This window comes from Miscanthus floridulus, chromosome 8, assembly GCF_019320115.1.
Source record: "Miscanthus floridulus cultivar M001 chromosome 8, ASM1932011v1, whole genome shotgun sequence".
In the NCBI taxonomy this organism is placed as follows: Eukaryota; Viridiplantae; Streptophyta; class Magnoliopsida; order Poales; family Poaceae; genus Miscanthus; species Miscanthus floridulus.
Genome location: NC_089587.1, coordinates 68,092,264 through 68,104,641, shown reverse-complemented (window position 1 = coordinate 68,104,641; position 12,378 = coordinate 68,092,264). Strand labels below are relative to the sequence as shown.

At 51.5% G+C, this 12,378-nt stretch overlaps 1 protein-coding gene and 1 pseudogene across 1 annotated transcript; one reads left to right on the top strand and one right to left on the bottom strand.

Annotated features, from left to right (window-relative positions):
* The first annotated feature begins 27 nt into the window (after positions 1-27).
* LOC136472437 (lysine-specific demethylase JMJ26-like) lies at positions 28-10,511 on the top strand (annotated as a pseudogene).
* Positions 10,512-10,872: 361 nt separating this feature from the next.
* On the bottom strand, positions 10,873-12,276 carry LOC136472438 (probable methyltransferase At1g29790). Its single transcript, XM_066470146.1, has one exon. The coding sequence runs from the start codon at positions 12,274-12,276 to the stop codon at positions 10,873-10,875; it is 1,404 nt and encodes a 467-aa protein (XP_066326243.1).
* Positions 12,277-12,378: the final 102 nt, after the last annotated feature.

The window sequence follows — 12,378 nt, the reverse complement described above, 5'->3', positions numbered from 1 at the left end:
CCACGGGGTGATGGGGGCGGTCTTTCCCCCACCGGTTCAGGTCTTTTTTATTCTCTAGATGCATCCACTGATTTTTTGTGTGCTCAATTTAACTGCTACATAATTTTTTTTCTCTCCAATGGCACAGGAGAACTGCTACGTAATCTCCTTCCAATATTTTCATTTCATTGGCTATAAATGTGTTCTATGTTATTTAATCTTGTCTTGTACAACCCTAATCTGTTTGCGGTAATACTAAGTAGGTATCCCAATTTGTCAGAAGAAGAATTTGCTGCAAAATGCCCATACTGTCGCAAGAACTGTAATTGCATGGCATGCCTACGAAAGCAAGGAGCTAAAGAGGTTTACACGTGGCATCCTGTCTCCTGTTTTGCCTTTTTTTTTAATTGAACACTCAAGAAAGCTGTGTATCATTAATATTAAGAAGATAATATCCTGTTTCGCCTTACATTTTTTTCCTTTCCTTTTTTCCCCCTAAATTGCCTGTCTAGACTTCCCTAATTACTATCCATTTCACATGCTGCAGCCTCCAAAGATGAACATTTCTGAAGTAAATCGAATCCATTATGCTCGTCATGTTCTGCACTTGTTGCTTCCCTTGTTGAGAAAACTGCTACAGGAGCAGATGGAAGAGAAGGAATTAGAGGCTAAAGTAAAAGGTACCATGTTCTGTTGTTGCATGACACATTCTGGTAACTGAGTTGCTTTACATGCTAATTTGTTTTTATCTGCAGGTGTTTTGGTAAATGAAGTGAGGTTAGAACAAGCTAAATGCAATCTAGACGACCGTGTCTACTGGTTCGGTCCTTCTACTTCCTCGTTTCCTTAAATGTTATTGCCGCAAGCATCTGATGTCTTATCTATACAATAGTATAATAAGCGTGCAATCCAAAACTCCGTCTCCTCTCATAAAACACTGTTACCGGCACCTGATGAACAGTAACGGGTTTTTGTAAACAGTAACCGTTTTTGGAACAGTAACGGGTTGCTATGAACAGTACTTACCCATTAAGGAACAGTACCACCCCGTTTTTTATCTTTTTTTTTTTGACGCAATACAAATCTTTTTTCCCCACTATTACCCGCGCAAAGCGCAGGGTTCCCTGCTAGTTATTCTTATTCTGCAGCAATAAGTGTAGAACTTCTATAGTTGATTTTCATAGAAGCTGCAAGTGCTGTCCTTACGATTTGTGCCTTGCATGCTGCTCTGAGATCCGCAAAGGTGAGATTCCGGAGAAGAGGTAGAGAGTGTGCGGATACTGCAGAATGAAGTTAGAGGCATCAATTGTAAGAAACTACTGCTTTCTTTGAACACAGCAAAGGAAGGCGGCGTCGAAAAGCCCACTGCTGTGATACTGTAGCCGCTGCAGGTGCAAGCGCCGCACGGCTCACCTGCAGCACTGTAGCCACATGCAGAGGTTGGCGCAGAGTCAGCCATGTATATTATCTAGTTACTGTTACAGCATGTGCGCTGTACTAGGACTAGATGGATAGAGTTGTATAAATAGATTACCACAGCAACTCAGTAAAGAGAGTTCAGATTTGTCATCTCACAGACATGGCTTTGGCCAACGCTAGTGTCTTGTATTGTACGTGCATGCTCTGTTCTCACTTCTTCCTCTAGCTCCAGCCATAGTGTGCGGGGACGGACAACGTCTGTTCGTGGTCGGCACGACTAGTGAGTGCTCGGCAACACTAGCGGGTGCTCGACAAGACTGGTGAGTGATTCACTCACCTTAGCCGGTGATCCTGTGGGCCAACAAGTGGTATCAGAGCCGTACAAGTACCGTCGCTAGACTAACCGCTGGCGATGACGAGCGGTTCAGAGTTGGGCGACAGCAGTGGCACTGCTGTGGCTGCCCAGCCACGACCGGAGGTCGTTGTTCGCACGGTGCGGGAGGTCAGCGGCACTAGTTGGCCGACGCTGACTCGCACCAACTATGGAGAGTGGTCGGTGACCATAAAGGTCAAGCTCAGAACCCGACGGGTCTGGAATGCTGTTGACAAGGGCACCGACAATGAGGAAGATGACATGTCAGTGCTGGAGGCTATCCTTGCGCTGTACCGGCGGAGTAAAGAGAGCCGTTGGGGGCGAAGAGCTTGGCTAAGGAGGCGTGGGAGGCTATTACGACGATGCGCGTCGGTTCCGACCGCGCAAAGAAGGCAACAGCCCAGCTTCTGAAGCAGGAGTATGCCAACCTCAAGTTCAAAGATGGTGATATGGTGGATGACTTCTCCCTCCGCCTGCAGACGCTCATTAGTAAGCTGAAGAGCCACGACGTCACCATCAATAAAGAGGAGGCGATCTCCAAGTACCTCCACTCCGTGTCGGCAAAGTATATCCAGATCGCTCTCTCCATAGAGACGATGCTAGACTTGTCCACCCTCACCATTAAGGATGTGACATGCCATCTGCGGGCGGTGGACGAACGCCTGGAGCAGGCGACAGCAACGAAGGACAACGGGAAACTCCTGCTGACGGAAGAGGAGTGGGCTGCTCGAAGGAACTCCAGGAAGGCAGCCTCCTCCAGCCGCGGTGGCGATGGCAAGCAACGTGGCAGGGCTTCTTCAGAGAAGAAGAAGCAAGTCGACCCCAACGCCTGCCGGCGCTGCGGGAAGATGGGCCATTGGGCATGGGAGTGCTCAAATCGTAAGCAGGAGAAGAAGACTGAGGCTCATCTGGCCAAGGCGATGATGAGGATGAGGCCACTATCCTGATGACGATGTTCTGTGCACTGCACGACGTCGAGGCCGAGGAGAAGGAAGAGGCGACGACGGTGGAAGGCCCTGAAGACTGTCAACCTCGACAAACCATACGCCCAAGTTCACCTCGGACATGTGGGCGCCGACCAGGAGCAGCGGTGGTATCTAGACTCTGGTGCCAGCAACCACATGACAGGCTCCAAGGCATCCTTCTCCAAGCTCGACGATGATGTTACTGGTACGGTGAAGTTTGGTGACGGTTTAAGGGTGGCTATCCAAGGGCGCGGCACCATTATCTTCAGATGCTAGAACGGGGAGCACCGCGCGCTAATGGATGTATATTACATCCCGCAGCTGCGTTCCATCATCATCAGCATTGGTCAGCTGGATGAGCGTAGTATCGAGGTACTGATCAACGACGGAGTCCTTAGGATCAGGGACCGGGAGCAGCGACTTCTTGCCAAGGTGAAGAGGTCCTTGAACTGGTTGTACCTGCTCGACCTGAAGGTAGAGCGGCCGGTGTGCCTGGCGGCAAGGCACTCCGAGAAACCGTGGATGTGGCATGCCCGGTTCGGACATCTCAGCTTCGACGCGCTTGATCGGCCGGAGAAGATGGTCCGAGGGCTACCCCACATCAAGCACGGAGGCGAGCTATGTGACAGCTGCCTGGCCGGGAAGCAGAGGAGGCTACCATTCCCAAAGGCGGCCAAGTATCGCGCAAAGGACACTCTCGAGCTCGTCCACGCGCGACCTCTGTGGGCCGATCATGCCAGCTACAAACGGTGGTCGGTGGTACTTCCTCCTACTCATGGATGATTGCAGTCGCTACATGTGGCTGCAACTCCTGACGAGCAAGGATGAAGCGGCGGCAGCGACCAATAAGTTCAAGATCGCGGAGGCCAAGAGCGGCAACAAGCTCCGAGTGTTGAGGACTGATCGCGGCGGCGAATTCACTTTGGTGGAGTTCACTGCATACTACGCGAATCAGGGTGTGGAGCGACACCACACCGCGCCGTACTCGCCACAACAGAATGGCATGGTGGAGTGATGGAACCAAACGGTGGTCGGCATGGCCCGATCCATGATGAAGGCCAAAGGCATGCCAGCAAGGTTCTAGGGGGAAGCGGTGACCATGGCGGTGTTCATCCTCAACCGCGCTCCTACCAAAGCCCTGGCGGGCAAGACGCCGTTCGAAGCTTGGTATGGGCGCAAGCCGAGCGTGTCCTTCCTCTGGACATTCGGCTGCATTGGCCACGTCAGAAAGACGAAGCCGAACCTCACCAAGCTGGAGGACAGAAGCACACCGATGGTGTTCCTAGGCTACGCGGAGGGTACCAAGGCATACCGGCTCTACGACACACGTGGAGACAAGGTGCTTGCCTCACGTGATGTCGTGTTTGACGAGGAGGCGGCTTGGGACTAGAGCAGTCCGAGCACGGGGGAAGCTGGCGGCTTCACCAGCACTTTCGTCGTCGAGCACTTGGTCATCCACGGTGGTGGAGACGCTGGGGAAGAGGTGCCGAGCACTTTGGGAGGAATGTCGAGCACTCTAGCGGTAGAGCCAAGCACTTCTGGGGCAGTGCTGAGCACTTCGGGAGGGATGCCGAACACTCCGGGAGGAGTACCGAGCACTCCTGGAGGGATATCGAGCACGCTAGGAGTGGTGCCGGGAGGTTCTGCAATGGTGGCGACCACTCTAGAACGGGTGCCGAGCACTCCCGTGGCGGAGCCAAGACGTATTACAGTGGTGCCGACCACTCCAAGACTAATGCTGGACACTCCTACAGTGTGGCCGAACACTGCAGGAGTTATGATGAGCTGTCCAAAAGTAGTGCCGAGCACTCAAGGTGCTGTGCCGAGCACTCCGACGGAACAGGGAACTCCATCGACACCGTTCGAGTTCGCCTCACCTCCAAGTGACATCACTGAGTTCGTGGACGCCTACAATGAAGGTGAGAAGGTGTGGTTCCGCAGGCTGGACAACATCATCGGTGGCATAAGTCCCTTAGATCTGGCGGGCAGGCTGCTCAATGACGCAGAGCTACTACTCGTCAGTACAGAGGAACCACCCATATTCGCGCTAGCCGAGCGCGATGGAAACTGGTGACGGGCGATGCTGGAGGAGATGAAGGCGATCGAGGAAAACGAGACTTGGCAGCTCGTCGATCCACCTCCAGGATGTCGTCCGATCAGCCTAAAGTGGGTATACAAGGTCAAGCGGGACAAGCTTGGCACCATTGTAAAGCACAAGGCGTGCCTCATCGCCCGAGGCTATGTTCAGCGCGAGGGCTTAGACTTCGAGGAGGTCTTTGCACCAGTAGCGCGCATGGAGTCGGTCTGTTTGCTACTTGCTTTAGCAGCAGCAAAGGACTGGCGCGTTCATCACTTGGATGTTAAATCGGCCTTCCTCAACGGCGAACTGGCGGAGACGGTCTTCATCAGGCAACCTCTAGATTTCGCCGTCAAGGGAGAGGAGCACAGGGTGCTCCGACTGCGCAAGGTGCTCTACGGGCTACGACAGGCCCCACGAGCATGGAACGCCAAGCTTGACGCCACGCTGGGCGAGCTTGGGTTTCAGTGGTGTACAACCGAGCACGCGCTCTACACGCGGTGATGGGGGAAGGAGGAGCTTGTCGTCGGCATGTATGTGGATGACTTAATCGTCACCGGCGCTCACGGAGAACATCAACGGCTTCAAGTGCGAGATGACGGCTTGTTTTTGAATGAGCGATCTCGGCGCACTCTCCTACTACCTCGGCATCGAGGTGAGACAAGGGAAGGAGGAACTCACGCTCGGTCAGAGCGTGTATGCCTCCAAGCTATTGGAGAGGAGCGGCATGGCTGAGTGCAAGCCATGCGTGACTCCGATGGAGGAGCGACGGAAGCTGACGAAGGCTAGCACCGCGGCGAAGGTGGATGCAACACTCTACCGGAGCATTATCGACGGTCTACGCTACCTAGTCCACACGAGGCTGGACATTGCGTTCGTCGTGGGCTACGTCAGTCGCTTCATGGAGGATCCCAGAGAGGATCACTGGGCTACGGTGAAGCGGCTACTGCGCTACGTCAAGGGGACGGTGGATCATGGAATCATCTTCCCAAAGACTGGTGGGAGTAGGCTGCAGCTCACTGTGTTCAGCGATGCAGACATGGCGGGGCACATCGACGGATGACGGAGCACCTCTGATGTGCTTGTCTTTCTCGGATCGACCCCAATCTCATGGCTGTCGCTGAAACAAAAGGTGGTGGTGCTATCTACGTACAAGGCAAAGTACGTAGCGGCGGCCACAGCGGCATGGCAAGTTGTGTGGCTATGCCGGCTACTGGGCGAGCTGACCGGCGTGGAAGCTCACCCACCAGCACTGATGGTGGACAACCAGCCGCCATCGCCATCGCCCAGAATCTGGTTCTGCACGACCGAAGTAAACACATCGACGTGAAGTTCCACTTCCTCAGGGACTGTGTCGATGGAGGGCAGATCGTCATCGAGTTCATCAAAACTGGTCGGCAACTCGCGGACGTCCTCACCAAGCCGCTCGGACGTCTTCGACTCACGGAGCTGAAGGAGATGATCGACATGGGGGGTACAAGGGATAGCAGTAGGTTTAGGGGAAGAATTGTTAAAATAAACTACTGCTTTCCTTGTGTGAACATAGTAAGGGAAGGCGGCGCCGAAAGGCCCCCTGCTGTGATACTGTAGCGCTGCAGGTGCAGGCGCCGCACGGCTCACCTACAGCACTGTAGCCACATGCAGAGGTTGGCGCAGAGTCAGCCCTATATGTTATCTAGTTACTGTTACAGCATGTGCGTTATACTAGGACTAGATAGATAGAGTTGTATAAATAGACTACCATGGCAACTCAATAAAGAGAGTTCAGATTTGCCATCTCACAGACAGGGCTTCGGTCAACGCTGGTGTTTTGTATTGTGCGTGCATGCTCTGTTCTCTCTTCTTCCTCTAGCTCCAGCCATAGTGTGTGGGGACGGACAACGCCTGTTCGTGGTCGGCACGACTAGTGGGTGCTTGGCAACATTAGCGGGTGCTCGACAAGACTGGTGAGTAGTTCACTCACCTGAGCCGGTGATCCTGTGGGCCAACATGAATTATGTTTTATCAAAGGATTGTAACATAATGGGTTCCTCAAAGAGGCACACTAGGTCCCAAACCACCAAGCCTTGCAATGACATAGCTGATAGTGAGGACCCAAATAACACTCGGCTACTGTGGAAAGTAAATAGTGATGGTAGCATACCTTGCCCACCAGAGGAGCTAGGAGGTTGCGGACGCTCAGTTTTGGACCTCAAACGCTTGTTCCCACAGAACATGCTTTCCGAGTTAGAAGAACGAGCAAACAGAATTGTTAGGAGTGAAATATTTGTAAAAGCAGTAGCCAAAAGAAATGATCAGTGCCCTTGCTATGATCATTGAGGAAAGGTAAGAAAACATGTTGTGAGAGAGGCTGCAAATAGGAAAGGACTGAGTGGTAACCACCTCTACTGTCCAGTTGCCACTGGTATCAAGGAGGATGACTTGGTGCACTTTCAGATGCATTGGGAAAAGGGTGAACCAGTTATTGTTTCTGATGTTCTCCAGTTAACCTCTGGTCTCAGTTGGGAGCCGTTAGTTATGTGGCAGGCAATGCGAGATGTAAAGAAGAGCAGCAACATAAAAGATGGTCACTTTGCTGTCAGGGTATTGGATTGCCTTGATTGGTGTCAGGTTTGGAGTTCTATTTCCCTGCATGTCTGAGTGCAGTTTAGTGGATTCTTTCTTATTCGAGTCGCGGTCTCCTCGCATTGCACAGGCGAGGGTAAGGCTTGCTACTAACACCCTTTCCCAGACCCCGCACAGAGCGGGAGCTCTCTGCATTGGGTACGCCCTTCTGTTTGAAATTTTCCTTGGAGTGTGCTGTTACTTTTCCTATTTATTGTCATTATATGGGGTGGGATATGGACATGTTCATGTCCCTGCATTGTCGATGCTTATGATCTGTTGTGCATCTTTTTTTCCCACGTCGATTTTCATGGTGATGGTATAGTTCTGTAGAAGTTTTGTTTACCATGTCAAGAAATAGGACATGTTTTTCTCTCCTGGAGAAGATCTCTCAAAGATGAAGCTCGACTTCAAGCATATAGGATTTCTGAAAACAAGCGATCTTTTTTTCTCTCCTGGGTTGATTCTTGTGTTTAGTGGTTCTTTGTTTTTCTTCTTGTTCTAGCATTGCTAGGGCTTAGCTGAAGTGTTTTCCTGTTTGTTTGGCTCAGTCTTTGTTTTTTGTGTTTTAATAAAATCTAACAGTGGGGGCTTCCCCTGCTGTTTTCCTGGTTCAAAAAAAAAAAGGACATGCCTTACAAGTAGTAAAGGAGCTCGTTGATTGATCAGTGAATTTAACTGCAATTTTAGTATTCAAAGGATGGTGTTATTTGTATGCTGCAGATAAACTATGTGATCTATTGTTCACAGCGAATAGTAAAGTATTAACCACTTTGAATCACAATTTATTATTGCAGGTGGACATAAGTCTACACCAGTTTTGTTTGAGATATAAGCAAGGCAGAACACACTCCACGACACACTGGCCTGAGATGCTTAAGCTAAAGGATTGGCCACCATCTAATTTGTTTGATCAGAGATTGCCTCGCCACAGTGCCGAGTTTATCAGTGCGTTGCCGTTTCCTCAGTACACTGATCCTCGATATGGTCTGCTAAATCTTGCTGTCAAGCTTCCTCATGGTGTCCTGAAGCCAGATCTTGGGCCAAACATTTGCATAGCTTATGGATTTCCCCAAGAGTTAGGCAGAGGTGACTCTGTGACCAAGCTTCACTGTGACATGTCTGATGTGGTATGTGTTGTGTTGTTAATGGTATTCCTTTTTTTTCAGTTTATAGCATTTGCGGATGTCTTGTACCTTCAAAGTAGATTAGAACTTATGCAAAGGTATGTCTTTATTACTAGATAACCTGCATCTTGCTTTCTTCATGTCTCATTGCTTTTGTTTCTCGAACACGCTTTATATTGCTTTCTCTGATCTGATCCTCAAGCTGTATGTGTATACACTAACAATTGATAGTTCTATATTTCTTATTTAGCAGTTGATTGGGTTTCATTAGTTTGTCATGGCAGTAATTGTGAGACTTGTCTGTTTTACCAGGTAAATATTTTGACACACACAGAAGAAGTGTCCTACGAGGAACATGAGCTTTGTGAGATCGAGAAGACCAGAAAGAAAATGAAAGAACAAGATCTTCGGGAACTTTACGGTGTTTTAGAAGCAGGCACTGAACATAACCTATCACAATCTTCTACTGAATCCAGTAATATAGCTTTTGATGAAACATCAAATACCTTGTGTAATCCTCTGATGCATAAGAGAACTGGTGGTGCTTTATGGGATATTTTCCGAAGAGAGGATTCTGATAAATTACAAGATTATCTTAGGAAACATGCCTAGAGTTTCGGCATATCTACTGTAATCCTGTGAAGCAGGTATGTTTCCCTGTGCACTTTTTTAGAAATGTATTTCTGATATTTTTCCTATTGTGACCAACCATTATGTTAATGAAGCAGGTGTTTCACCCAGTTCATGATCAGGCTTTCTACTTAACTGACGAGCATAAGAGAAAGCTCAAGGAAGAATATGGTTAGTGAACTTGTTTGTGTGACGTATTCAGACCTCACAAATGCAGTGTCTGTCTGGTGCTATTATGCATTTTCCCCTATGTGGTGGCATGCTCCTTTCAGGTTCTGAACCTTGGACGTTCGAGCAGAAGCTTGGTGAAGCTGTTTTTTGTTCCTGCTGGATGTCCTCACCAAGTCAGGAATTTGAAGGTGTGACATACTGACACAGCGTAGACTGCTATAATGTTTATTTTTAATACAAGTTGAAACCATATGAAGGGCGGGCCTGGTGCAAGCAGTAGAGTCTTACCGTCTGTGACCGGAAGGTCGCGGGTTCGAGTCGCGGTCTCCTCGCATTGCACAGGCGAGGGTAAGGCTTGCCACTGACACACTTCCCCAGACCCCGCACAGAGCTCCCGCACTGGGTACGCCCTTTTTTTTTTACAAGTTCAAACCATTTCCATTGTGCAGTCTTGCATGCAGGTTGCAATGGGCTCTGTTTCCCCTGAAAATGTTGGCGAGTGTATTAAACTGACTGGAGAGTTTAGATGGCTTCCATCTTATCATCCGGCAAAAATGGATAAACTGGAGGTTGGCATGGCATATTATGAATCAACTGGTTTCTGCATATGATGCTTTACTATTTGATTTGATGACTAACCAGGAGGCAAATGGTGTCATCAGATTAAGAAGATTGCCCTTTATGCTCTGAAGGAAGTGATAGGTTTCTTGGATCCTTCTTGCTCTGAAGGGTAAGCAATACTAGGCCAGCTTTAAATGTTCAATCTTGAAGGTCAAGAACTGTATGAAAACAGAGAAATTTCGGGGGATTTTGGTCAGTGGTCACTGATAGTTGCATGATTGATTGATCAGGTCAACGAGTGGGGCATAGCGATCATTCTGTCATGGATAGATTGATCGAGATCAAGTATCAAACGAAAAGAATGAAGAAGAAAAGGCTTGAATCTACCTGGATCAACAATTACTAGTTAGTAGGAGATCACTACTCTTGTTTCCTAATATATGTGGAATCCTAGATATGCATGTAGCTATCAGGTCAGAGGTGGTCTGTTGTGGGTGCCTAAACTGTAAACACTACTACTGATCTGCTTGTTAGTCGACTTAGAGCAGATTCGCACGCAAGAAGCTGAAGAAGATGGGTAGTCAGCTTAGAGACTTGCTTGTCAGTCGGCCTAGAGATATTAATGTTTGGTTATGCAAATCGAGCAATTGTAATTGGTTGTTTAGAGATAAGATAGCTATAGTTGCATTGCATGAGAGAGAAGCTAATGTAATCGTTCCTCTAAATATCGACACATCTGTATCAAGGCAAGCTAGCAAGAATTTTACTTAAGGCTTTGTCTGGCTGCACTTGGGTCCCAATGTACCTCGCTAAATAGAATTGACCGACTTTCTCGCCGGTTTAACCTTTTGGGTTGAACTGAATGCATACATAAATACACACACTAATCAAGTAACTCAATGAGAAGCACGGTAACACAGAAAGTTGCGAGTTGTGTGGTTCTCGGATACGTCCAGTGCAGGTTCTTCACCTCCTGGGCTTCTGGAGCAGTGCGGAGATGTACCACTCGTCCATGTGGATGCCCCTGTCGAGCTTCCTGCCGGCGTGCCACCGCAGCTTCTTGAACCCGATCCGGTCGAACATGGGCAGGTACGTGGCGTCCAGCTGCGTGCCGAGGCAGAAGAAGTGGTCCAGCCAGAGCACGCCGCCGGGGCGCAGCACCCGGTAGACGTCGAAGAGCGCCGACTCGAGCATGGCGTCGGGGATCCAGCTGCTGAGCACGTGCATGGAGTGCACCACGTCCAGCGTGCCGTCGAAGAAGGGCAGCCGGCTGGCCACGCTGAGGTGCATGGGCACCAGCCCGCGCGACGCGATGAAGCTGTTGAACGGCCCGTCGAAGTTCATGGACGTGGTCACCACCGTGACGCCGCGCTCCCGCATCCGCGCCGCGAACGTCCCGGACCCGCCGCCGATGTCAAGCCCGATGCGCACGCTGCCCTTGGGAAGCAACCCCAGCACGCCGTCGATGGTGTAGTCGAGCGAGTTCCGCTCGTCGTCCGCCTTCTCGCCGGGGCGGCGCACCCAGCGGCCTTTCTCCCGGCCGCGGAGGTCGAAGCAGTCCTTGCAGTCGTAGCTGCCCTTGGCCTTGCCGCGGTTCACGAGGCAGCCGTAGCTCTTGCACGTGTACGCGTCCCACACGATGCTGGTGTCCGGCGGGATCGCCCACAGGCTCGCCGGCAGCGGCGTGGGCTCCACGTACCCTGCCGGGGTGGGCGGCCGGCACCGCCGCCGCGGCAGCGGTTCGCACCCTTTAAGCATCAGACGCTGCGTGGACACCTCGTCGGAGGGGCACTCCCCTCCCACCGTGTAGTTCATGTACCGCTCCAGCTCGTCCCGGTACCGGTGGCACGCCTGCCCCAGCGCCGGGAACATCACCGCGTCGCCACCCCCGCCCCCGCCGGCGCCTCCGATCATCAGCCGCCGGTGCGGGAGCCTGTGCGGGCCGACCGCCAGCTTCAGCTCGCCGCCGAGGTCCTGGTCCCGGTCCCGCTGCCACAGCCCGCCCGCCGCCGCCTCCCGCTGCTCCTCCCGGGCCGCCTCCATGTCGCGCTTGGCGGCCTTGCCGCCGAGGATGGTCTCCATGACCTTGTTGGCCGCGGTGAGGCGCTCCGACAGGTCGACCACCTCCGCGTGGTTGGCGGCGAGCGCCAGCCCGGTCACGTTGAGCTCGCGGAGCAGCTTCGCCGAGCCCCAGGCGTGGACTACGGCCGGGTAGTGCCGCCCGACGTGCGCGTGGAGCGCCGCGCCGGCCCCGGAGAAGATGAGGATGGAGGCCGCGTTGGTGAGGACCAGGAGCAGGAGCATGGTCCTCGACTTCCTGATCTGCTGCTCCCTGGGCTTCTTGTCATTGTCGTAGTCCATGCTCCCCATGGTGCAGCAGCAAAGCCGCTCCAGTTCTTGCACGTACGCCCGCAGTGACATTTTGCCATGGTGGTGGTTTATAGGGGCGTGGTTTTGGTTAGTGCGTACTAC